General features: G+C 42.7%; 1 protein-coding gene across 1 annotated transcript in view; it reads right to left on the reverse strand.

Annotated features, from left to right (window-relative positions):
- FBXO9 (F-box protein 9) overlaps window positions 1-27,137 on the reverse strand; it is a 1,636,589-nt gene that overhangs the window by 1,367,916 nt on the left and 241,536 nt on the right. The window contains exon 3 of the mRNA XM_044063757.1: window positions 24,280-24,438. Within this exon, the coding sequence (XP_043919692.1) occupies window positions 24,280-24,438 (159 nt within the window). The remainder of the gene's footprint in view (window positions 1-24,279; window positions 24,439-27,137) is intronic.

Genomic DNA, 27,137 nt, shown 5'->3' on the forward strand with positions numbered 1-27,137 from the left:
GGTTGAGAGCCACACTGGACACCCCCTTAGGCATAAATGTCGGGTTTGTCCTCAGAGAAACCCTGTCTGAATAAAACATGATAAAAGGTTCCACAGCCATGAGTGCCTGTAGCTCTGAAACTCGTCTTGCAGAAGTTATTGCTAGGAGCACAGCTGTTTTCCAAGATAAAAACTTTATATCAGCAGTAGCAGCTGGCTCAAAAGGAGGCAGGGCGAGTTTTTCCAAGACATAGTTGAGGTCCTATGCAGGCACTGATGATCGCCTTGGAGGCCTTAAATGTTTGGCTCCTCTGAGATACTGTTTTAATAAGGGATGAGAAAAGATTGATGGCTCTGTATTGTAATGAGCTGAAATGGCAGAGGCATGAATTTTAATAGATGAAAAAGATAGGCCTTTGTCCAGCATCTCAGTTAAGTATTGCAAAATCTGAGGAATACTTGGCACAGCTGTATCAGTTCCTTGTGCCTGTTTCCAAGCACAGAATCTCTTCCATTTTCCAGCATAAGATTTTCTAGTACTAGGCCCTCTGGCCTCCAAAATGACATCCAGCACCGCTTTACTGTGAGGTGCGTTTTGTATGACTACATTATTCGCCATGCTGCCAGGTTTAAAGTCCTGAGTTGGCTGTGCAGGATCTGATTGTTTTGCTGGGACAGTAGATGAGGTATTTGAAATAAGGTCCAAGCTAGGCATTGAGACAAGTTCTTTAGGATTGGAAACCAGTACTGGTGGGGCCAGTCTGGGGCAATCAGTATAAGTTTTGGCTTCTCCTGTCTGACCTTTAGGAGTACCTTGGGGAGGAGAGGCAGTGGAGGAAAGGCATATACTGATAGGTTTTTACAGCTGAAAGATAGGGTGCCCATTTCCATGCTCGTCTGTGATAAGTCCTTGTGCAGAATCTTTTTAGTTGGTAGTTGTGAGGAGAGGCAAAAAAGATCTATGTCCGGGCAACCCCATTTCCTTGTTATCATGCTGAAGACTTGTGGATCTGGCTGCCACTCATGGGGATCCATGAGATTTCTGCTTAGTTTGCCTGCCAGAGTATTTTTCCTTCCTGGCAGGAATTGTGTCTGCAGATGTGCTTGGTAAATTAATGCTGTGTCCCACAAAATCATGGCTAGTCTGCAAAGGGGGTAAGAATGTGTGCCCCCCTGCTTGTGTATATACTACATGACCGTGGTGTTGTTTGTCTTTATCAAAAGTTATCCCGGATGAAGTAGGTCCTTGAAGGCTGTCAGGGCATTCTCAACAGCTAGCATCCCTTTTTGACTGATATGTAGATGCATTTGGGTTGTGGACCATGTGCCCTGAATGCATCTTCCTGGGATGTGGGCCCCCCAGGAATAATCTGATGCATCCGTTGTTAGTGTCTGTCTGGCTGGGGGTAATGTAAATGGCTGTCACTTGTTTTGGTGACAAGCCTTTGCCCACCATAGAAACTCCTGTTGTAGGCAGGGAATGAGAGTAATCATTGTTTCCAGGCTGTGGCAATGTTGAGTCCAAACACTTTTTAGGAACCATTGAAGTTTCCTCATATGCAGTCTTGCATATGGAATTAGTATGATGCAGGAAGCCATGAAGCCCAAAGCCTGCAGAATTTTTCTTGCAGATAACTGGGCCTTTGTTGCCAACATTATGAAATAGGTAGTCAGTTGCCTTTGTTTGTCTGGCGTGAGATAAGCCATCTGGGCAGTTGTATTTAAGCTTCACCCAGGAATATTATCTCTTGAGAGGGTACTAGTTTTGATTTATTTTCGCTGACTGTGTACCCTAGGCATGTTAGAAGTCTTTTCACAAATGCCAGATGCTGTAGAAGAATGGCCTTGTTCTCTGCTTGTATTAGACAGTCGTCCAAGTAAGGATATATTTGTATTCTTCTTTGTCTGCAGAATGCAATTACTGGTGCCAGGCACTTTGCAAAGACCCTGGGCACAGTAGATAAGCCAAGGGGCAGTGCAGAAAATTGGTAATGCATTGAGCCAGCCTTGAATCTGAGGTATCTTCTGCATAATTGTCTGATTGGGACATGCAGGTATGCCTCTTTTAGGTCTAGAGTCACCAGTCAAGCGTTCTTGCCCAGCATTGGCAGAAGCTGCTGCAACGTCATCCTCTTGAACTTTGGTATATCCAGGAATGTGTTCAGAATAGATAGGTCCAGTATTGGTCTCCAGGTCTTGTCCTTTCTGGGTACCAAGAACAGTCTTGAGTAAAATCCTTGTCCCTGCTCTTGTTCTGGTACTTGTTGAATGGCCCCCATGTCCATGAGGGATGAGACTTGTTCTTGTGCCTCTGCCCATTGATTTTCTGGCAGATCTGGCCAGCCATTTGCCTTTGGCAGGGTATGGAAATGGAACTTGTATCCTTGTGTGTGTCCTGGGTTATAATGTGCCAATTTTGAGAAAAAAGTGCTAATTTTCTCCCTAAGGGTGCTGTCAGGAGATAAGTGCTTGGTGCAGGCAGGGGGAAGTCATTGGGACTGTTTCCTGTATGGTTGTGATTTGTCTTCTCCAACTTTGGAGGTAGAAGCACCCCATTGCTTTGACCTGTAGGAACCTTGCTCCTGGGATCTGCCCCTTTGAGGTCTGTCTGACACAAGAAAGGACCAATTCTTGGTAGGCCAGTGTCTACTAAACCTAGGTGGCTGTACTTGTAAAAAATCTTTGACAGTTTGCATAGATTTAGCTTTGTCCTCCATTTTCTTTAACACCTCCTCTGCCTTAACACCAAACAAAGTATCATGCTGTAAAGGTGCATCTAATAATTTAACTTTGACATGATCAGGCAGATTTTGTTCCTTTAACCAAGCATGCCTCCTATTTACAGAACCAGTAACTGCGGCCCTGCAGAAGGCCTCCAAAGAATCAAAACCACACTGCAAAGTATGCTTTCCAACTTGTTCAACTGTATGCAATAAATCCTGCATTTCCTTGTTTTGTGCGCATTCAGAGTTTAATAACATTTTCTGTTTAAGCAATGCCATGACATGTTGCTGATATTTGATCATATGAAACTGACAATTTAAGGCCCTTATAGCCTAGGTAGCAGATGTGTAAACCTTTTTCCCCCATCGATCCAGTGCCTTAGAGTCTCTGTCAGAGGGGGTAGGGTTTTTTGCAGCGGAAGCCTTAACTCCTTTGTGACCCTGTGAAATATTTTCTGGGTATGCAGCAGGGTTTTTAAAAAGGAAATTATGAGTCAGGAACCCTGTAATATCTGTCAGGCTTAACAGGAGCTGGAGGTAAGGAGTCACGGGTAAGACTCCGAAAACACATCATCTATAGTATCTAACACACGTGGAATGGCTAGTGGCCTGTGTTGAGGTAGTAAAAGGAAATCCGTGAACCTCTTTTTAGATTCTGAATAATCTTAGCTCTCCCAGTGGAAATGCTCCCTCATGGTACGCAAGGTTTCCCCAAAAGATAGTCCTCTGGAGGAGAAGCTGAAGGTATACATTCTTCAGCATCAGAATCCTCATAGGGGTAAGAGAATATTCCTGATCAGAGGAGGAATCAGAAGAAATAGAAACCTGATCTGAAGATTCAGTCAGTCTCTTGCCTAGGCCACTTATCAGGAGGGGGGATGGGAACCCCTGATCAAGGTAACTAAGACACTGGCCATTTTGAGCATCTGTTTTTTGGGCATAAAGGCCTGTCCACGTGGCTCTTGAGTTTGTTTCTTTTCTTTAGAAGGTGCTTTAGTCTTTGCCTTTGAAGCTGAGGTTGGTTTAATGTAAAGATGTTTAGGTCTGAATACACCCTCAGAAGCCGGTGCCTGCTCAGTGGCTCTGGACCGATCTGAAGGAATAGTACCCAAGGCACGATTACCTTGAGTTTCCAGCAGCATGGCCGACTCCACGTGGGAGTCGGTAGAGGCCTGCGACTCTAAAGTAGGGGACCGCGAAAGCGCCTCACTGAGAACCGGCGACTGGCTTAGGAGAAGCTTTTTTGTCGGTTTTGGGACTCGGTTGTCTATCTCTTTCCTTTTCTTTGCGTTTTTTGTGAACTCCATTTGTCGGATGGCTATCCGATGACATTTCTGGATAATTAAACTGGCGTTCAAAATAGTTTAAAGCAAAATCATACCGATGCTTAATAGTGGGTTGGTTAAATCTAACACAAAACTGACAACTAGCAACGTTGTGATCAGGGCCTAAGCAAGGAAGACAGTAAGAGTGAAAGTCCTTGTGAAGTATTTGCTTTCCACAAGAAATACAATTAACTTTTTCTGACATCGGTCTGGAGCAAGAAAACAGTTTCCCCAATGGGGTACTTAGCTTTATTGAAGACTTTGGATCTGAAACTCTAACATGAAAATTTCAGGAGTCGGCCGATCGACACTTGCAAACTGCTTCTGCTTCGGGCACCGTGCAGCAAGAAAGACTAAAGAAAATGGCGTCGGCCACATCTTTTATACCACTGACGACCTGACGTCAGGCAGGGGGTGACAGCAGCCGATGCAGGACCCAGGACTTTGGAATTTAGGCTGACTGAGGGCAACCTGCCAGCAGGATTACCCAAATGTAATGACTGCAACAGTGAAACACAAAGAAAGTACAGTTTTGTACCTACCATAAATGTAGATGTCCGATAGGCATGCAATCTGCAGTCCTTACAAATGGGTTGTCCTGTCGTCAGGCAGCCCTTCGGTCGGCCGGATTCCAAAGTCTGGGTCTGGCCTCGGCTGGTGTCGCACTTCACCCGAAGTCATAGCGGCAGTTCTTCGGGTATAAAGGCATCAGCCGACGCCATTTTCCTCAGTGTTTCTTGCCCCAGATGCCAGGTGCCCTCTAGGAAGGCTTAATTTGGATAAATGCAAATGGTTCCAAATAGCAGAGAGCAAACAAAAAATAAGCATGTATGTACATATATACAAACAAATACACCATAATAGATTCCCCCAGCTAGCTACAAGATGGGCAAATACCCTAGGAGTACCACAGAGAGGAAGGAGGGTGGGTAATCCTGACTGCAGATGCATGCCTATTGGACATCTACATTTATGGTAGGTACAAAACTGTACTATGTCCTTCAAGGATGCATCTGCAGTCCTTACAAATGGGTAGAATACCATAGCCAAACTGGGGGAGGAGGAGAAATAAGATTATGGTGTAGCTAAGATCCCTTGCAAAACAGCAGTGGCAAAACCTGCTCGGGATCTGGAGTATAAAGGTAAATTATAATGCTTGGCAAATGTATGCACGGAGCTCCAAGTAGCAGCCTCTAAAATGTCTTTGGTAGCCACTCCTCGTAGGAAAGCTGTGGTAGTGGCTGTTGCCCTTGTAGAGTGAGGCCTGATGTTTTCTGGAGTTTTCTTCCCATGGTAGGAGTAACAAAATCTAATGCAATTTCCTATCCACTTAGAGATTGTCTGTTTTGAAATTGCTTTTCCTTCCATTCCTGTTGCATAAGCTACCAGTAGTTGGTCAGTTTTTCTATTGCCCTTGGTCCTGTCCAGGTAGTAGCGTAGTTGTCTATGTACATCCAAGGTATGCAACAGTCTTTCCCCCTTGTTCTGTGGGTTGGAGAAGAATGTAGGTAGATGGATAGCTTGATTTAAAGATACTCTGGAGACCACCTTTGGCATAAAAGTAGGATTTGTTCTCATGGACACTCTATCTTGATGGAAGATCAGGAAGGGCTGTACTGCCATTAATGCCTGTAGCTCAGATACCCTTCTTGCTGAAGTGATTGCAAGCAAGAAAGCAGTTTTCCATGATAAGTATTGTAAGTCTGCTGTTGCTGCTGGTTCGAAAGGAGGGAGTGTCAATTTTTCTAGCACGAAGTTCAAGTCCCACGCAGGCAATGGTGCCTTCCTAGGTGGCTTTACATTTTTAATTCCTCTCAGAAACTGCCTGAGCAGAGGATGTGAGAAGACTGGAGGATCCAAGTTGTATTCTGCTGAAATAGCTGATGCATGAATCTTAATGGAAGAATAGGACAGGCCGTTGTGGAAGAGCTCTGCCAAGTATTCCAGGATGTTGGCTATGTTTACCAGTGACACATTTTCTCCCTTTGTAGTACTCCAAATGTGATATCTTTTCCATTTTGCTGAATATTTTTTTCTTGTTGAGGGTCTGCGAGCCTCCAAGATAATGTCTTTAACCCTTTGGGATAAATTTGGGTTATTTGGTCTTATGCAATGTTCCAGGCAGTCAGCTGTAGTGTTTTCAGGTTTGGATGCAGGGTGTTGTAGTTGTTCTGTGTTAACAGTAAGGGAACTGGAGGTAGAGTCCATATTTGTTCCCGAGACATGCTCCTCAGTAATGGGTACCAATGTTGCCTTGGCCAGTCTGGAGCTATCAGGATGATCCTTGGATGGTCCTCTTTGATTTTCAATAGCACCTTGTGCATCAAAGGAAGTGGTGGGAATGCATATGCTGTCAGGTTTTTCCAACTGAAAGATAGGGAGTCCACTTTCCAAGCAAGTGGGTGGTACGTCCTTGTGCAGAATTTCTTCAGTTGGTGATTGCGTGGGGATGCAAATAAGTCTATTTCTGGTAGCCCCCACTTTCTTGTAATGGTTTTGAAGATGTCCGGATGCAGCATCCATTCGTGGGCATCCGTGGTAGTTCTGCTTAGTATGTCTGCTAGAAAGTCTTCTTTTCCTGGCACAAAAATTGCTTGTAACTGGATGTTGAAGCTCAGGGCCACATTCCAGAGGTCCATTGCCATCCGGCATAGAGGGTACGAATGTGTGCCTCCCTGTTTGTTGATGTACCACATAACTGTGGTGGTGTCTGTCCTTATCAACAGTGGACCTTGTTGAAGAAATGGTCTGAATGTCTGAATTGCCAGTTTTACTGCCAGCATTTCCTTTTGATTTATGTGTAGGTGCAGCTGATCTTGAGTCCATAAGCCTTGTATGCACTTGTCCAGCATGTGTGCCCCCCAACCGAGGTCTGAGGCGTCCGTTGTGATTGTCTGGCTTGGTTGAGTGCTGTAGAAGGGCAGTCCTTTGTTTGATTGACAGGCCTGAGCCCACCATTGGAATTCTTGTTTCAGGCAAGGAATTATTGGAATTTGGGTTTCTAGGCTGTGCTTGTGCTGAGACCATAAATTCCTTAGGTACCACTGTAACTTCCTCATATGCAGTCTGGCATGTGGAACCAAAATTATGCAGGATGCCATGTAACCCAAGGCTTGTAGGACTTTTCTTGCTGTTAGCTGTTTCTGCTTTGTTAATGGCAATAAGTAGAGAGGGAGTTGCTCCTGTTTTTCTACTGTTAGGAATGCCATTCGTCTTGATGTGTCCAGTTCTGCGCCCAAAAAGGTTATCCTTTGGGATGGTATCAGCCTTGACTTTTTTATATTGACTGTGTATCCCAGGGCTTGTAGTAGATAAATGACCCTTTTCAAGTCTTCTGTCAGCTTGTTTTTGTTGTCCGCTTGTAACAGGCAGTCGTCCAGGTAAGGGTAGATTTGGATTCCCTGAAGCCTGCAATGAGCAATTACTGATGCCAGGCATTTCGTGAACACTCTGGGCGCAGTAGATAAGCCAAAGGGCAATGCTGAGAATTGATAATGCTCTGATCCTGCAAGAAATCTGAGGTATCTTCTGCAATTTGGTCGTATGGGGACGTGCAGGTATGCCTCCTTGAGATCTAGAGTTACCAGCCAAAACTCTTTGCCCAGCATGGGAAGAAGCTGCTGTAGGGTCAGCATTTTGAATTTTGGGATAATGAGGAATGTGTTTAAAGCGGACAGGTCGAGAATAGGTCTCCATTGGTTTTCTTTTCTTGGTACCAGGAAGAGTCTGGAGTAAAATCCCTGTCCTTGCTCCATAGATGGTACCTTTTCTACAGCTCTCATGCTTAGTAAGTGAGTTATTTGTTTTAGAGCTTCTGCCTTTTGATTTGGAGGTAGGTTTGGCATTCCTCTCTTCCTTGGTAGAGTATGGAAGTGAAACCTGTAACCTTGGTCTATTGTCTGCAAAATCCACTTGTCTCTTGTGATGTAATGCCAGTTTACTGAAAATAAGGCTAGCTTCCCACCTAAGGGTGCTTCTAGTTGTTCCCTGGTAGGCAGTGCCAGAGCCAAGTCACTGTGATTGTCCTGTAGTAGTGGTGGTGGCTGTATCTGTGGCTGTACCTCGCTGGTTGTTAGCCTGCCACTGACGTCCCCTGTAGGCACCTCTGGATTGACCTCTGCCTCTTGAGCGCCTATTCCTGCCTCTCTGAGCTCTGGAGGTGTCTGGAAAGGACCAATTTTTGGAGGGCCAATTCCTGCTAAACCTTGGAGGTTGGACCTGTAAGAAATCTTTCACTGTCTGGACAGATTTTGCCTTCTCTTCCATCTTCTTCAGCACCTGTTGTGCAGGAGAGCCAAACAAATTGATCTTGTCCATGGGAGCATCTAGTAGCTTTGATTTGACATGATCTGGTAAGGCCTGCTCTTTTAACCATGCATGTCTTCTGATCACTGTGCCAGTCATGGCTGATCTAAAGGAAGCTTCCAGTGCATCATAGCCGCATTTTAAGGAATGATTACTGACCTGCTGAATATTATGTACCATTTCCTGAACAGATTTTTTATCTAATGGTTCATCTGAGGACAGCTTTTTAGTTAACTGGTCTAACATAAATTCTTGATACTGGATCATGTGGAATTGACAGTTCAAGGCCCTAGCTGAAAGAGTAGCAGAAGTGTAAACTTTTTTACCCCATCTCTCTAAGGACCTGGATTCCCTTTCAGAGGGGAGGGTTTTTTTGGCAGAGGTAGCTGCTACAGCCTTAGGTCCCTGGGAGATAGTTTCGGGATCTGCAAAAGGAGCCTTATACAAATGATAATGTGTGTCCGGGACCCTGTAGTACCTATCGGGCTTAGCAGGGGCCGGAGGAAGAGAATCAGGAGCAGTACAAGCATCATTAAAAGCATCATCCACAACAGCAAGTACTGGAGGAATGGCTAAAGGCCTATGCTGTGGCAAATGCAGGAAGGTTCTAAGCCTTTTCCTAGTGTCTGAAAAATCCTGGCCCTGCCATTGAAATTGTTCCCTCATAGCATGCAAGGTTTCCCCAAAAGAAAATTCCTCAGGCGGAGAGGCTGAAGGAATGGACTCTTCTGCATCAGAGTCCTCATAAGGAGAAAAGGGGGCCTCTGGAGGGTTTGAATTATCTGATTCATCAGAGGAGCCATCTGAAGAAACTGGCTCAGGGGGCTCTACTCTAGTCCTCTTCTCTGGAGGTGGGTGAGAGGCCCTGTCTGGATGTGGTTGGGATCCCCGGATCAAAGAAATGAGATCCTCTGCTAGACTAAGCATTTGTGAACTGGACCTGTGAGAGGGGGTCTTAGCAGGCACAGTTTTGGTAGTTTTTGCTGCTTTAGCCCTGGCAAAGGCCTTAATCGACATGGATGCAGGAGGCCTAGTAGCTCCACGTGCAGGGGTAGAAATATCCAAAGGGATAGTATCGGATAAATCCTGTGAACCTGCAAGAGCAGGTGGGATTTCAGTAGCAGATTCAGCCAAACTGGATGAGGCCTCGGTAAGTGGCAAGCTTTCGGCCAAAGGAAGAACCGTGGACTCGGTTTCAGCCGAAACCGAGACACTCGCGGTTGGCTTAACCGCGGTTTCGGCCGAAACCGCGGACCGCGAGTGTCGGTCCTTTTCCTTGCGTTTTTTAGAAATTTGCGTAGTCAAGGAGGATCCGAGGGCATAATGTAAGCAAAATCGGAGCCGAAAAACTCCTCAGCAAATTCCGACCGACGTCTAAGCGTTCGTCGGTTGAAAGAAGCACAGGCTAGACAAGCTGCTACGTCGTGGTCTGGGCCTAAGCAAGGTAAGCAGTAAGAGTGGAAATCTTTATGAGGTATTTGTTTCCCGCAAGTTAAACAGTTATTCACTTTTTCTGACATCGGCTGAGGCAAGAAAGAGTCCCCAACGGGGTACTTAGCTTTTTAGAAGTCTTCGGTAGTAGTAGAAGTATTCGGTAGTAGTAATCTCTGGTTCTGACCGACCGGCACTTGCGAACAGCTTCTGCTTTGGGCGCCACGCGGCAAGAAAGACTGAGGAAAATGGCGTCGGCTGATGCCTTTATACCCGAAGAACTGCCGCTATGATGTCGGGTGAAGTGCGATACCAGCCGAGGCCAGACCCAGACTTTGGAATCCGGCCGACCGAAGGGCTGCCTGACGACAGGACAACCCATCTGTAAGGACTGCAGATGCATCCTTGAAGGACATCATCTCCAGCTTCTAGGATGTCCCTGGTAGGGACACCTCTGAGAAAGGCTGTAGAGGTAGATGCAGCCTTGGTAGGGACACCTCTGAGAAAGGCTGTAGAGGTAGATGCAGCCTTGGTGGAGTGAGGTCTGATCCCCTGGGGGATAGGTTTTCCATGGTGCTTATAGCATAAATGAATGTAATGGCTTATCCATTTAGAAATGGTTTGCTATGAAATAGCCTTCCCCTCTGCCTCTGCAGCAAATGCCACCAGCAGTTGTTCAGATTTCTTTTGAGGTTTAGTCCTGTCCAAGTAGAATCTAAGTTGTCTGTGCACATCTATGGAATGCAGTATCCGTTCCCCTTTATTCTGTGGATTGGGAAAGAAGGTTGGCAAATGAATGGACTGATTAAGAGCCACACTGGATACCACCTTGGGCATGAAGGATGGATTGGTTCTGAGGGACACCTTGTCCGCATGAAAGATGATGAAAGGCTCCATTGCCATAAGGGCCTGTAATTCAGATACTCTTCTAGCTGAAGTGACTGCTAAAAGGAAAGCTGTTTTCCATGAAAGAAATTTTAAGTCTGCAGTAGCAGTTGGCTTGAAAGGAGGTAGAGTAAGTTTCTCGAAGACAAAGTTAAGGTCTCAGGCTGGGGTTGGAGCTCTCCTGGGTGGTCTCAAATTTTTGGCCCCTCTGAGGAACTGTTTGAGCAGTGGATGAGAGAAGAGGGGAGGTTCTGTGTTATAATGAGCTGAAATGGCTGAGGCGTGGATTTTAATGGAGGAAAAAGACATGCCCTTGTGAAGCATCTCAGTTAAGTATTGTAAAACTGAAGTAAATTGGGCGCTGCTGTGCTCATCCCTTGAGATTGGTTCCAGGCACAGAATCTTTTCCATTTTTCAGCATAAGATTTTCTAGTACTAGGCTTCCTTGCCTCTAAAATGATATATCCATCACAGATTTGCAGAGGCATGGTAAAGGAGAGATTAAGTAATTAGTCAGGCTGCAAGGTTCAGTGTTAGAAGCTGAGGGTGCAGAATCTGGTTCTCCTGTTGAGACAGCAGGGAAGGAGTCTGAGGCAGGTGCCATGGAGATAACCATGACACACTGCGCAGGAGGGGGTACTAGTGTTGGCGCAACCAGTCTGGAGCAATCAAAATCATCCGTGGTTTGTCCTGTTTGGAGAGCAGAGGTGGAGGGGCATAGACTGAAAGGTTTTTCTAGCTGAAGGATAGAGCATCCACTTTCCAGGCTTGTTTGTGGGGAGTCCTTGTGCAAAATATGTCCAAGTGGTAGTTCTGGGGAGAGGCAAACAGGTCTAAATCTGGGCTCCCCCATTTGCTTGTCAACATGTTGAAAATCCTTGGTTCCAGTTTCTACTCGTGTGGGTCCATGAGTTTTCGGCTTAGTCCGTCTGCCAGTGTATTTAATTTCCCTGGCAGGAATTGAGCTTGTAGGTGCACTTGGTAGCTCAGGGCTGTGTTCCACAATGTCATGGCTAGTCTGCAGAGGGGGTAAGAATGTGTACCCCCCTGCTTGTTTATGTACCACATAACAGTGGTGTTGTCCGTCTTTAACATTAGTTGTAGGGAAAAATGTGTTCCTTGAAGGCTGTCACAGCATTCTGTACAGCTAACATTTCTTTTTGATTGACAAGCAGGTGCATTTGACTTGGGTTCCATTTGCCTTAAATGCACTTCCCTGCCTGTTGAGCCCCCCAGGCATAGTCTGATGCGTCTGTTAGGGTTTGGGTGGCAGGAGGTGGTATGAAAGGTAGTCCCTTGTTTTGGTGGCAGGCCTCTGCCCACCAAAGGAATTCTAGGCGTTGGGCAAGGTATGATAGGAATCATTGTTTCTAGGTCTTGAGAATGACACCATAGGCTTTTTAGATAGCAATGCAGTCTTGCACATGGAATTAGAAGAATGCAGGAGGCCATGAACCCAAACGCTTGCAGTATTTGTCTTGCAGATAGTAGGGTTTTTGTGGCCACTTGTTTGAAGTAGGTTGTGAAATGAATTTGTTTCTCTGGCATGAGGTAAGCCATCTGGGAAGTTGTATTCAAGCTTGCTCCCAGGAATATAATTTGACAGGGTACCAGTTGTGATTTATTTTCGTTTATGGTGTATCCCAGACAAGTTAGAACCCTTTGTACAAAGGCCAGATGATTCCAAAGTATGTCCTGGCTTTCTGCCTGAATTAGACAATCATCCAGGTATGGGTATAGTTGAATATTTCTTTGTCTATAAAATGCAATAACTGGAGCTAGGCACTTTGTGAATACCTTGGGCGCAGTAGATAAGCCAAAAGGCAGTGCAGAGAACGGATAGTGAGTGTAGCCTGCTTTGAAGCGTAGGTATCTTCTGCAAGATTCCCTCATTGGGATGTGCAGGTATGCTTCTTTTAAATCTATTGTTGCCAACCAGGCATCTTTGCCTAGCATAGGAAGTAATTGGTGAAGGGTCAGCATCTTGAATTTTGGAATCTCCAAAAAGGTGTTTAGAGCAGACAGGTCCAGGACAGGATGCCATGAATTGTCTTTTCTGGGTACCAGAAAAAGTCTCGAGTAGAAACCTTGTCCCTTTTTCTCTTCTGGTACCAAATGAATAGCCCCCATGCTTAAGAGAGAAAGTACTTGTTTTTTGCACCTCTGCCCACTGATTTGGGGGTAGGTCTGGCCACCTGCTTGGTGTTGCAATGTGTGGAAGTGAAATCTGTATCCCTGGGACACTATATTTAAAACCCATTTGTCCTGGGTAAAGAGTTCCCAATTCTTTGCATGAAGAGCAATCTTTCCCCCCAAAGGAGCAGTCAGTTGATAAGTGCTTGGAAATTTTAAAAGGAAGTCATTGAGACAGTTTACCATAGGGGGTGGTCTTATTATTCCCAGATTTGGAAGTGGAGGCCCCCCACTGCTTAGTTCTGTGTGTCCCCTGGGACTGAAACCTGGTGTTTTTGCTGTGTCTGGGTTTGGCTTGAAAAGACCTGGAAGGGGCTGGAAAAGACCAATTCTTAGAGGGCCAGTGCCTACTAAAACTAGGAGGTTGAGCTTGTAAAATATATTTCACAGTTTGCATAGATTTAGCTTTATCTTCCATCTTTTTAAGAACTTCCTCAGCCTTGTTGCCAAACAGGTGGTCCTGATTTAAAGGAGCATCCAACAATTTAGCTTTAACATGATCAGGCAAAGATTGCTCCTTAAGCCAAGCATGCCTTCTGAGCACAGACCCAGTAACAGCAGCCCTGCAAGAGGCCTCTAATGAATCAAAACCACATTGCAAAGTATGTTTTCCAACTTGTTCAGCAGAATGCATTAAATCCTGTAATTCTTTATTTTCCACACAGTCAGGAATCAACATTATTTTCTGTTTAAGCAGTCCAATAACATGTTTCTGATACTTTAACATATGAAACTGGCAGTTTAAAGCCCTAATGGCCAAGGTTGTAGAAGTGTAAACCTTCTTACCCCATCTATCCAGCGCCCTGGAGTCTCTATCAGAAGGGGTAGGTTTTTTAGCAGTAGAAGCCTTAATGCCCTTGGGCCCTTGTGAAATAGTCTCTGGATCTGCAATAGGATTTTTAAAAAGGAACTCTTGTGGGACCCAGGGACCCTGTAGTATCTGTCAGGTTTTCTGGGAGCAGGAGGCAGGGTATCAGGGGCCAAACTAAATCCTGAAAAAGCATCATCAACAATGTCGAGTACAGGAGGAATAGCTAAAGGCCTATGCTGAGGTAGGAGAAGGAAATTCCTAAGCCTCTTTTTTGAATCAGGAAAAATCCTGGCTTTCCCAGTGGAAATGCTCTCTTAGATTATGCAAGGTTTCCCCACCAAAAAAATCCTCAGGAGGGGAAGCAGAGGGAATGTTGTCCTCTGCATCAGAATCTTCATAAGTAGATAAGGGCAAATCCAGACCATCAGAAGAATCAGAAACAGAATCCTGATCAGAAGATTAATAATCAACTTCAGTCCTAGACCACTTAGAAGTGGGGGGTTGGCTACCCCTGATTAGAGTTATTAGATCTTCAGCCATTCTTATTTGTTTTTTAGGCATAGAGGCCTGAGCATGTGGCCTGGGCATTGTTTTTTTTTTTAGGTATGGATTGAGATTTAGGCCTAAGTAAAGAAGGAGGTGTCGGTTTAATATGCAAGTCCAAAGGCCTGAATACACCCTCAAAAGCCGGTGCCTGCACAGCAGCTCTGGACCCATCCAAGGTAGAGACATCCGCAGGTTCCATAGTTGAAGCATCTCGCGGCATACCGGACTCCAAATGGGTCTCAGTAGAGGCCTGCATATCAGAAGTAGCGGGTATCAGGGGCTGCGAGAGTGCCTCACTGAGTACTGGTGAACAGGCGACTGGCTTAGAAGAAGCGTCATCGGCAGTTTTGAACCTCGGCAGCCTGTCTCTGTCTTTATCTTTGCATTTTTTTGGAATCCCGGTAGTCGGATGCCTAACCGATGACATTTCTGGATAATTAAACCGAGAATTGAAATATTTAGAAGCGAAAATATACCGACGACGGATAATGTGCTGATTAAATAAAGCACAAAACCGACAGCAAGGTACGTTGTGGTCAGGGCCTAGGCAAGGAATACAGTACGAATGAAAATCTTTATGAGGTATTTGCTTTCCACAAGTAATGCAATTATTAACTTTTACTGACATCGGTAAGGAGCAAGAAAAAGTTTCCCCAACGGGGTACTTAGCTTTAGTTTAAGACTTCGGTTCTGAAACTCGAAAATGAAAATTTCAGGAGTAGGCCGACCGGCACGTGCGAACTGCTTCTGCTTCGGGCACCACACGGCAAGAAAGACTGATGTAATGGCGTCGGCTGCATGTTTTATACCCCTGACGACCTGACATCATGGAAGAAGGGACAGCAACCGACGCAGGACCCAATCTTTGTTAATCAGGCCGACTGAGGGCAACCTGCAAGCAGATATCCCAAATGTAATGACTGCAACAGTGAAACACGAAGAACATGTGGAATCTGTATCCTTGGACGAATATATTTAAAACCCATTTGTCCTGGGCAATGAGTTCCCATTTTTTGCATGCAGGGCAATCTTTCCCCTAAGGGAGCAGGCCGTTGAGCAGGGCTTAGAAGGTTTAAGGTTAAGTCATTGTGACATTTTTCCATAGGGAGGTGTCTTACTACTTCCAGCTTTGGAAGTGGGAGCCCCCACTGCTTAGGCCTGTGTGTGCCTTGAGACTGTAGCCTAGGTGGTCTGTTGTTCCTGGGTTTGGACTGAGTAAGGCCTGGAAGTGACTGGAAAGGACCAATTCTTAGAAGGCCAATGACTACTAAATCTGGGAGGCTCTACTTGCAGGAAATCTTTAACAGTTTGCATAGATTTAGCTTTTTCCTCCATCTTTTTAAGGACTTCTGTTTTGTTGCCAAAGAGGCGGTATTGGTTTAAGGGAGCAATCCAGTAATTTAGCTTTAACATGATATGGCAAGTTTTGCTCCTTAAGCCAAGCATGCCTTCTAAGTACAGACCCAGTGACAGCAGCCCTGCAAGATGCTTCTAAAGAGTCAAAAACACATTGTAAAGTATGTTTACCAACTTGTTCAGCAGAACACATTAAATCCCGTAATTCTTTATGTTCAGCACAGTCAGGAATCAACATAAATTTCTGTTCAAGTAGTCCCATAATATGCTGCTGATACTTTAACATATGAAACTGGCAGTTTAAATCCCTAATGGCCAAAGTAGCATCTGTCCAAGGTCCTGAAATCTCTATCAGAGGGGGTAGGGCTTTTGGCAGTAGTAGCTTTAATTTCTTTAGGTACTTGGGAAATGGTCTCTGGGTCCGCAGTAGGATTCTTGAAGAGGAACTTGTGAGAGTCAGGTACTCTGTAATACCTGTCAGGTTTTCTGGGAGCTGGAGGTAAAGTGTCTGGGGCCAGGCCGGATTCCAAGAAGGCATCATCTACAATGTCCAGAACAGGAGGGATAGATAAAGGCCTATGTTGAGGGAGGAGTAAGAATTCCCAAAGCCTCTTTTTGGAGTCAGAGTAATTCTGGCTTTCCCAGTGGAAATGCTCCCTAAGAGTGTGCAAGCAGAGGGAATGGAATCCTCTGCATCAGAATCCTCATAGGTAGATAAGGGCATATCCTGGTAATCAGAAGAAACAAAAATTTCAGAATCCTGATCAGAAGGAAAATCAGTTCTAGGTCTCTTAGAGGGAGAAGGCTGGCTTCCCCTAATTAAAGTAATAAGGTCATCAGCCATTCTTATCATTTGTTTCTTAGGCATATGGGCCTGACCATGCGGTTTAGACGCCGGTTTTCCAGGCGTAGGTCGAGTTTTAGGCCTTGAAAAAGAAGACTGTGCCAGTTTAATATGCAAGGCTGTAGGCCTGAATACACCCTCAGAAGCTGGTGCCTGCACAGCAGCTCCGGACCCATCCAAGGTAGAGACATCCACAGGTTCCATAGTCGAAGAAGCATCTCGCACCATATCGGACTCCGAATGGGTCTCAGTAGAGGCCTGGAATCTGAATCTATTACATTACAAGCAACTCCGTAACCAGGCAAAACGTCTAATAACCACTGATAAAAAAGACCAATACTTCCACCTACAAAGCCAACATAAAAATAATCCCCAGAAATTCTGGTCTTCCATCAGCCAACTATTACACTCAGGCTCTCAAAGCAATCCATCCCCTGACCCACAAAACCCCCCCACTGAACTTGCTACCCTCTTCAATTCCTACTTCATTGACACCATAGCTAACCTAACCGCCACCTTTCCTACAGTTAACAGCACCACCACCAAGACAGCTGATGACCAAATCATCCCAGAAAACAAGTCTACCCTTAACCCTAACCTAAAATTCTCCCCCATACCCACCAGCACAATAAAAAAAAACTTTTACTTAAGCCAAAACCCTGTACTCTGGCCCCTGACAATCTACCCCCACACTTCCTGCAGTTAGCAGCAAACTCTATAGCTTATCCCATCAGCATACTCATTAACAGATCAATTAAAGAATCCCTTGTCCCAGACATCTGGAAAAAAGCATTCATTCTTCCCTTACACAAAGGTGGCACCAACACAGACACCACAAACTTTGGACCCATAGCAATTCTCTCACCCCTCTCTAAAATACTGGAAAAATGCATCCATGCCCAACTCCTCAACCACCTGCATGAAAATCAAATTTTATCACCCACTCAACATGGTTTCAGACAAGGATACAGCACCACTACCACCCTCCTATCCTTCCTTGATACCGTTAATCGGGCACAAGATTCTGGTAAAACAATTGCTTCACTTTTCCTTGACCTCTCCAAAGCTTTTGACACCATTTCTCACACTATCCTACTCTCTAAACTATCCACCCTCCATATTTCTCCCCCTACCCTGCAATGGTACAACAGCTATCTCTCCGATAGGCAGCAATCCTCCAAATGGCAACAGTCTTACTCTCCCTTCCTCAGTACATCCACAGGGGTATCCCAAGGCTCCATACTTGGTCCTCTCTTATTTAGCATCTTTATTAACAACTTTCACACCACTCTCCCACAATGCTCAGTAATCCAGTATGCTGATGACTCTGCAATAATATGCACTGCAAATTCCAGCTCTGAACTCCAGAAAATTACCCAAAATGCCCTCACATCTACTGAATCTTGGATGCTTAACAATAGTCTTGCCCTAAATAAACTAGTAATTTTTACTCCTAGGAAAACCACTCCATTTGATAAAAAACTCTTCACTATACAAGCCCAAGACAATACCACTATAGAAGTTGTCCCACACACTAAATTACTAGGCATTATTATAGATGAAAACCTTAACTTTGACCTACACATAAACAATAACATCAAAAAAACACACCAAAAGCTTGGTATGCCCTATAGGCACCAACACTTTCTTAGCCTCTCTACTAGACAAACCCTTGCAACTACCTTTTTATTACCCTCTCTCCTTTATGGTGCCCCTCTCCTCACTAATATCCGAAATTCTACAAAATCCAAACTTGCTACGTCTTACAACAGAATAACAAAATTTGCCACCAAGGCCACATTCTCATCCCACCATTGTAAGTCACTGAAACAATTAGGGTGGCTGGAACTCACCCACCATCTCTCATTCACCCAACTATCTACTGTGCTCAAAATAATCTACAGACCCACAGACTGTCCTGCTCTCTCAACTCTACTTGCCAAATACCATTCCAGCAGGCATCTAAGATCTGAAAATCATCTACTTCTAAAAGTAGACAAGCCCACCTTACCTGCTGGTCAACTCTTCTATGCCTTCACCGTCGCCAAACTATGGAACTCACTTTCGCCTTCTATAAGAAACAAAGGGAGCACCACCACCTTCAAACAAATGCTGAAAAATCATCTCAACTCTTCCTGGCTATGTTCCTGCTCTATAACCTAACCTCTTCACTCTCCTTATATGATTACTAAACTCCTATGTCTTTTGCTACTAGTGACTGATGATATTTTCTCCATATTTATTTTTATCTTCACTTGTTGATTCTGGCACAATAATACTGATCTCTGTTTATACCAATCTGATTGAATTCATTGAATTTTGCTTTAATGTATATTTTTTGTATATATTGCTGTAATCAAACAAACTAGATTCCTGCTTTTATGTATATATTCTGTATATGTTACTATAGTTACTATCTGTAACACTGTTTCTACTTCTGTACTAATTAACGTTTATATTTTTTTCTGTATCTCGTTGGAGCTTTTCTCCCCGAGCATCCACTGACAATGGGCTCTATTAGGCCCAGTGGACTTATCCCGGTAAACAAATGCAACAAATAAATAAATAAATAATCCAAGCCTAATTAAATCATTAATTAGTGCAATGGATAAGGCAAAACAACTGAAGGTAATATAAATGCTGCAGCAGCTTTAGATCAACAACCTACAAACTATAAAATGCAAAAATATTACTGCATACCACTTACTTTTTTGGTCGAAGGCTTGCTTGAAGGACATTTACCTCTCATTTTGACCTCCCTATGTTTATCATCAAGAATAACCATCCCTTTGGACATCACTTGAAAAACAAGCTTCAAAATACTTTTTCAGAGTTTTTCACTAACTAGTCTGACAAAACTGCTATATGATAGTTTCTGCAAGCGTCTTTCATACTACAATTTAATTTATTAAGAATGTAGCAATGAAAAACATTTTTGTTACTATATCAGTGTAATAAAAACGGTATAGAAAAATCGGTGCATGAAAACTGGTTTGCACATCTGGATTTTAAAATAAATTCAAATTAAGGCATATTAGGTAACTACAAAGCATTGTGTTCTAAGTATGCAAATCAACTGTTACATCACATGTGAATTCAATGACAAGAGTTCTGCATTGTCATAACATTTTCCCATAGGCTCTGGAAAAAAAATTTTCAATCTACTTATTTTGCTCATATGCATCTCTTTTCCAGTCATATTCCGAGTCTTAAAAATTCAGTGCTCCTTACTGTTCACACTGACAGGGTCTGTCACCAACATTCATGGTACATAATACCAAATTACATTAATTCATTTAAATAATTTTTCACAAGTTTAAAGTGACACATTTTAGCTTTGAAGCTCAAGACCACCGTAATAAGCTGAGAGTAAGTGTTCCACATTTTGCCCTTTTATTCCACATTATGACAGGTAGTGTTGCATATCTTGGAGACAGAAGGTTCCACATAATTCATAACCTTTTCTCTCCAGAATCAGGTACAGAAGCAAAAGTAAACAAGGACAAAGGTTACAAACCAGCAACAGTTTATAATTATTTTAATACTACTGATTTTAAAAGTTGCTAGATTACCAGACAAAAAGCAGCGAAAAAAAAAAAAAAAAAGGTTCCTCTCCAATTGAGAAGTTGGGAGGTTGGCATAATGGTTAAAGTGCTTACCTTGCAAACATATGGTGCAGGGTTTAACTTTCACATGGGGAAATTAGCTAGACTTAAAATGGCCTACAACAGCAATTAGCTTAGTACTAATCTATGAACCTATGAACCTGTAATACCACACCATTAGCCATGTAAAATATTCCTAATGTTGCACAAAAAAAATCCAGGATGTTGCACCAATGTTATTGTATTTAATATAAGTGCTTGCCCATTCTACTGTGAAATTAAATCTCACACTTGTACCTCAAAGGTTTTTCATTTTCTGTATATGCCAGCTCTAGTCTCACTGGTTCTACAGCTGAAAGCATCAGCCAATGAAAAGGCTGCAGATGTTTGACAGAAAGAAGGAAATTGTTCATTGTCCAGAGACAAAGCAGCATTGTTTCCTTTTTTAATGTTGTAGGATAAGTTTTCTCTCTCTTTTTTTTTTAACTTAAGTATTATATACCCCCCCAGCCAACAACACGTTCTAGGCAGCTGCCTTAGTCGCCTAGTACTGGATGCAGCCCTGAATGCATGTGTACCCCATGTCATTACTCAATACATGTGAATTTAATAAAGATATTTAACAAAAAATAAACAGGGTAGAAGTTTTTAGCCTTGCTCGTTAAATCTACATTCTTCCTGTTTTCAGGAAACCAAGCCTTCTCTTATGATCTGGTTAAATGTTACTGAGTAATATTACCAGTGCTCTTTACATTCATCTAAGAATTCTAGAGTGAATTCCATCAAGCCCCACCCATTTCCTTATTGCCTTTTCCTTCTACAAGTCTTTCAGCTTTCTGTGTTATGAAAGACTGATATCAACTCTTTCACCAATTAACTTTCAGTTGTGAGATTTCATATGATTCAATTCATTTTCACTGTGAATACTGAATATTCAACATAAAATTATAAACATGAACGCATGCAAAACACAATGACGAAGCTAGGTGGATGAAGTTGAGTAGTTAGTACAGTGAAAGTTCAGATTCATGTGTTAGTAGTATTAAGTCATATAAAACTTAAGATGATGTGTAATCTAAGAATAAAATACAATGATGTCCCAAAACAACTAAATTCAATGAAAAATATAACCGAGAACTAACCCCCAAAATTTTTAAGAACTTCTCTAAGGTAAATTACCCCTTATTAAGGGACGACATAGCTAGTTTCCAAGCTCCTCCAAATCTGAAAAACACAAGAAACCTATGCAGAGGTGCACACAAAAGCCTTGTATGACCATATAAACAGCTGCACTGAAGCGGTAGTACCATACTGTAATAAATTCAGGTCAAACTGTAAAAACAAGTCACCCTGGTGGACGCCTGGTATTAATAGGTTGTACAACAAAAGAAAGAAAAACCTGTTGAGAAGTAAAAGGGAAAGTGTACAACAGAGCAAAAAAAGTCTCCCATTAGTCTAAACAAGCATCTTAGGGAATCAGTCAAGTCTCTGAAAGGAGACTTTGAGATAAAAGTAGTCTCCAAAGCGAAGGATAACCTAAAGACATTTTTCAGTTGTGTCACCAGTCTTCAGGGCAACACCCAACAATGTGCGGAATTAGTTGCAGATAGCATCTATAGTCAGCCACAAGAAAATCTACTGGCTGACAAATTCAGCTCAAATTTCACCTCCCCATCACCCCCAGTACTTCCCCAAGAAATACCCTCCACCTCCAATTATCAGCAAACAGGTTACCACTGCACTCTCTAAAACTAAAAATATATCTTCAATGGGGCCTGACAATATACCAGGTTGCCTCAAACAGCTTAAATCAAGAATTATCAGGCCTATTAGGATCTTTATTTACCCACAGCCTTCAGACTGGCTTTGTCCCGATAGAGTGGAGGACAGCAACAGTCATTCCTCTGCATAAAGAGGGACCACCTACTGACCCAAAAAATTACAGACCCTAAGTTTGACTAGTCTTGTATGTAAGGCCATGGAAAGAATAATCATGGACCTGATAAATAATGACATAGTAAGTCTTCAAACAATGGACTCGACCTAAATCAGCTTTGTCAAGGGCAGGTCATGACTACTGAATCTGGTGGATTTCTTTAAGGAAAGTCACTAAGGCCATAGATAAGGGTAAAACATTATACAATGTCCACCTCAACCTGGCCAAGGCATCTGGTACAATTCCCCACTCAGGTATTATAAATAAACTCATAAAACAGGGCATAAATCCCTATGTCACCAGATGGATTACAGGCTCACAGACAGGACACGTGGTTAAAGTGGGTGAATCCAGATCAAGCAAGAGGCCAGTTACTAGTGGTGTGCCACAAGGCTCAGTGCTGGAACCACTCCTGTTCAGAATATACTTCTCTTAAGACAAGGCTAATGTGGAAGGCCTCTGGATGACAAAATCTGCCAATGACTGCAAGCTAGGGGCAAACACTGAATCCCCCAATAATGCAGTTATCCTTCAGGAGGGTCTCGATCAGACAAATGATTGGTGTTAGAGCTGTGTCTAAAACTAAATACAAAAAATGATTTCCCAAAGGGTATGATCATGCAAATAATCCTGCAAATAACAACATCAAAATCACACCACTAAAAGTAGGCTCAAAGGTGTGAGATCTTGGTACACAGACAGTAACCTGAACCTTGACTGCCATGTCCAGAATGGTGAAGAAGTCCTTCTACATAGTACAACTTATAAGTAAAGGTATGGCATCCAGATCCAGGAAAATTACAGTCCCATTGTACTCTACCCTTATTAGACCAATAACAGAGTACAATGCTCCATTTGGCATGTACTTGACTAGGCACTAACTGCAGCTGCAATGACTCAGAGGTTCCTCACAAAGGAAATACAAGCTGTAAACAACATGTCCAATGGAGATAGACTGAAAGCCCTATCCCTTTATTCTATTTCCTAAGGACTATTAAGGGGTGACCTATACTTGACCTACAAAGCACAAAGAAATCCAGCCCTGATGGAGCTGCTACATATCCACAAGCCAAACAGCATGAAAGTCTTCCGATCTAGGGATCTAAACCTAGCAACTCAAACAAAATGTGCTGGAGAGACAGACAAGTTTCTCTCAGTCTACCCCTTCTTTGGAACAGGCTTCCTAGTTACATTAAGCAGAGTCCTTCCTTAGCCCTCTTCAAAAGCAATTTGGATCAATGGATGGAGAATAACAAATTCACATTTGGAGTAGTGTCTATGTCCCTTATGGACAGGGGCAATCTGTAAGATACTCAGTGCTTAAGCACAAATTCATGCCATTCTCTTGCCCCTAGGGTTCACATATTCAGTAAAATTGGGTTATATAGGTTAGGCTTGTAATAGCTCTTCAGCCATTAGCCTAGTAATCTCCTATGAACCTATGGCACAGATGCAAATGAAAAAAGATGCTAAACACAGCCTAGGTAGGACACATGAAACTCAGCAACAAGGGAAGTTAATTCAGATAAGTTTATTAAGTGTGCTATAATGACGAAAGCCTGGCCGATGGCACAAAGGCGGGGCACTTATGAACACTGCTAGTGACATGATTTCTACAATAGTTTCAGACCACTAGTACATTGGCTGGGAGAGGACAGGATGAAGAAGTCAGCTCTTCTATCCTGTGGGACAGTCCAGGAGAAACTGCTGCCTGGGCCACCTCTGGCAGAGATCACAGCCTTAGAGACAGCCTAATTAACTTCCGGGGTAGGAGTATGACACTGTCAAGTCACTGCTCCCCTAATCTAGGGACTCTAACCATCAGCCACGTATATGTAAACTCAACATACCATGTTCCACACCTCCGTATCAGATTCCTCATTTCCTAGGCAGAAAACAAGTACTCCAAGGTCAACTCCCCAAGAAGCTGTGGAGCCCAACTCGTGAAAAATTACACTGGGGTAGCTTGAAGGAAGCAATGCAGGGATCCAGGGATATGAAAGTAACCAGGATGACATCTAAAGGGCTAAATGGGGGTCAGGTAGGGAGATGGGGAAAACTTTAGAACAACAAAAGAAGTCACTGAAGGAGATGCATCAAGAGACTGGAAACGTTTGCAAAACCCTACCTCACCTCACCATTACCCCCCCCCCCCCATGAAAAATAACACAGTTTTAGAAGGCAGGTTAGTAATCAAAAGCTCTACAAATACCACCAAGTTTCTGAATTTTAGAGCATGCCAAAGGAATGCTAGTTTTATCAGACAGTGAAGTCAACTGGTATGGAGAAATTCTCCCAAAAACTGAAAAATTGAGATATTCTGAGTGACTATCATCTAACCATTTCTTCTCTTGCCAGCTCCTGTTTTATTTTGGAATCCAAAGCTCTTTGGGTCAATCCTCTTTTCTGCAACCTTGCCGATCCAATTTCAGCACAGGTAGCGCCCACTGCTGGGGTTAATTCAGACATCCATCGAGTTCGAAATACATGAAGTTCTGTCTAAACAGAATAATTATACTACAGTAAGATAAATATACTTGAAAACATGCTAAAAAACATTTTTTTCAAAATGGTGAATAAATACAACTGTGCGATTATTTAAATTACTACCAATGAATAAGTGCACTGTGAAAAAAAAAAAAAGTTCAATAAGAATTCTAGGAAAGCAGAATTGGCGGTCACCTCTGCAAAGCCTTAAATGACTACTAGTTAAGCAATGGAATTTTACTCGCATTGGAAAATTGTGAGCACTCCCCTGTAACATCAATGCCACCTACTCCTTAGAACTTCTTTGTCAACTCCTTTAACAAAGAACTGATAAGATGGAGGAAAATATGGTTTACGATCATAATGTGGAATTGCATTTAGATGAATATGGTTTGGATGAATGCATGTTTTTAAAGTTTCATAATGCTGAACTGAAAGTATTCAAAGTTAATTTTAGTAAACATGAGTATTCATTCACTGATATAGCATCAATGTTATGAATGGAAATCGCAGTACAGTGCGTCTCAGGAAATGTACCCTTTTCCGCATTGTAGGGCAATCTTAAGGCTGACATCTATAATATACAAGGGGTGTGGGGTACAGGGGGGCTTGCTCATCTGCAAAAACATAAACACAAACATGGAAAACCATTGTAAACCATTTTGATTTAAAAAATAAATAAATAAATGCATTCTATGACAGCAGCAGTATAGAACATCATGGGATACATTCTTCAATTAATTTCGAGGTTTCAAACATTTCTGAATGTTGACCATCGCGGTACTCATTTGTGGCATTTCCTGAATAAGACATTAGCAAATTCAACCAAATAAGTAAATTAATTAATTAAGAAAGATTATGACATTCAATATTATGATAGTAAACCGGAAATACATCATGTTAAATGTAGTAATTACAGAGCTCAACAAACCCTTTTTCCAAGATAGTGTATCTTCAAAAGCTAGGACTGACCCCAACAAGCCCTCCAAGGTCAGCCACAAAACCTTTTCTTTCAAGTCAGATAGTTCCAAGCCACGACATCAAATGACAACAAGTCCTATCCTGGTACTTATTGCAGAATATCTAAACAGAACCTTACTCAAATATGGACATGCATCTGTTTGTATACACAAAATACACTGCCTCTTGCCATTTTATTTAATGGAGACCTCCATAGCCCAAAAATGTTTTTAATTTACGTAAAACATCTAACAGTGCTGCACTTAGCACTAGTGCAGACTAGACTGGCTTTCTATTATTACTTAAGGATAATCTTTAAAATCTCTCTCTCTCATTATTGAGCATATCCTCATAATAACATGCAGTGAAGTTAACAGGAGGCTATTGTAATTGTAGGACATCAGAAAGTCCCTTAGTCCTGTTATCCTACCCTTATCCCCTGAAGAAGATCAATTATGGGCTTATTATGTGTGGAGAGGCAAAGTAAACTTACCATAACAGTACATGTTCTGACAGAACACAGCTTAGACTACTGCAATAGTGATCTATCACCCTTGTCCAAAGATATGACCAACGGGCCAGCTTTAAAGCTTAATGGCACCTTCTGCTCAGCCTAACTGCCAGGAACTCAAACAAAGCTCCATATAAAAGGCAGACAGACTGCCAAAAACGTCACAGCTTTCTTTTCCTAAGAAGGGAGGCAATACCCTGACAGAAAAATGATAGGAAAGGAAACTGCAACAGAAAAAAAAACATAAGCAGCTATATACACAAGGGTATATACCTCCACAGTCTGGTAATACAGCAAAAACATAACATGGGGAATGGGAGGAGGGTACAGCTATTGCAACAGTGATCTATCAGAACATCTACCGTTATGGTTTTGTTTACTTACACAACTGTACTATATTCAGCTTTAGATCACTGTTGCAGTACCCTAAAGTCTCTGTATATATCACCATAGCTTAGTAAATTATGAGGAGGAGGGCCCCCGGAGATTAGGTCTATCAAAGCCTGTTAAGGACCCGGCAAAGGAATCTAGCTGGAAATGGTTGGTAAATGTAAGTCTAGAGGACCACGTCCTTGCCTCTAGAACACTTCTAGAGTTCACCCCCTTTCCAAAAATCCATAGAAGCCAAAGCTGTGGTAGAGTTTACCCTAACCTCCCTGGAAGTGGGATGTTACGATTACAATAGGACAAGGAAACAGCACGAGATAAGCATCTAGAAATCATCTGCTTTGACTGTCTTTTCTTCTTACATTCAAAGGAGACAAACAGTTGAACAAGTAGCATATCAGTATGGAAATGCAGATGTGTTAAAGTATGCACTGAGGAGAAAGGAATCAATTCTTGTAATGAAATATGATACCTTGCAACCAAGACGGTTGAATAAGGAATGTAATTGGCAAAGTTTTATGTAGAGATGATTTTAAATAATGATTGAAGAGTATTTTATTAATTTGTAATGTAATTAATTAATTGAAATGGAATGTGCTTAGGAGGGTATATATTGAAGGATTTTAGAAGGAGAAGTTTTTTACTCTGTAAAGGCTGTGGCCGAGGCGCTAAGAGAAATTCTGTTTGTGGATTAAAAAATCTTTGGCGGAAAGTACAACTGTTATTCACTGGTATTTCTTTGTTCTTTTGTTGTAAGAGTTTGGGATTACTTATTTGTTGTTGCAGCAATTCCTTGGAAAAGTTTCTGTCCTGCAGTGAGGATATATTTTGCTTCATTTGATCTAAAACAGTT

Source organism: Protopterus annectens, chromosome 2.part2, assembly GCF_019279795.1.
Source record: "Protopterus annectens isolate FY-2018-M chromosome 2.part2, PAN1.0, whole genome shotgun sequence".
Classification (NCBI taxonomy): Eukaryota; Metazoa; Chordata; order Ceratodontiformes; family Protopteridae; genus Protopterus; species Protopterus annectens.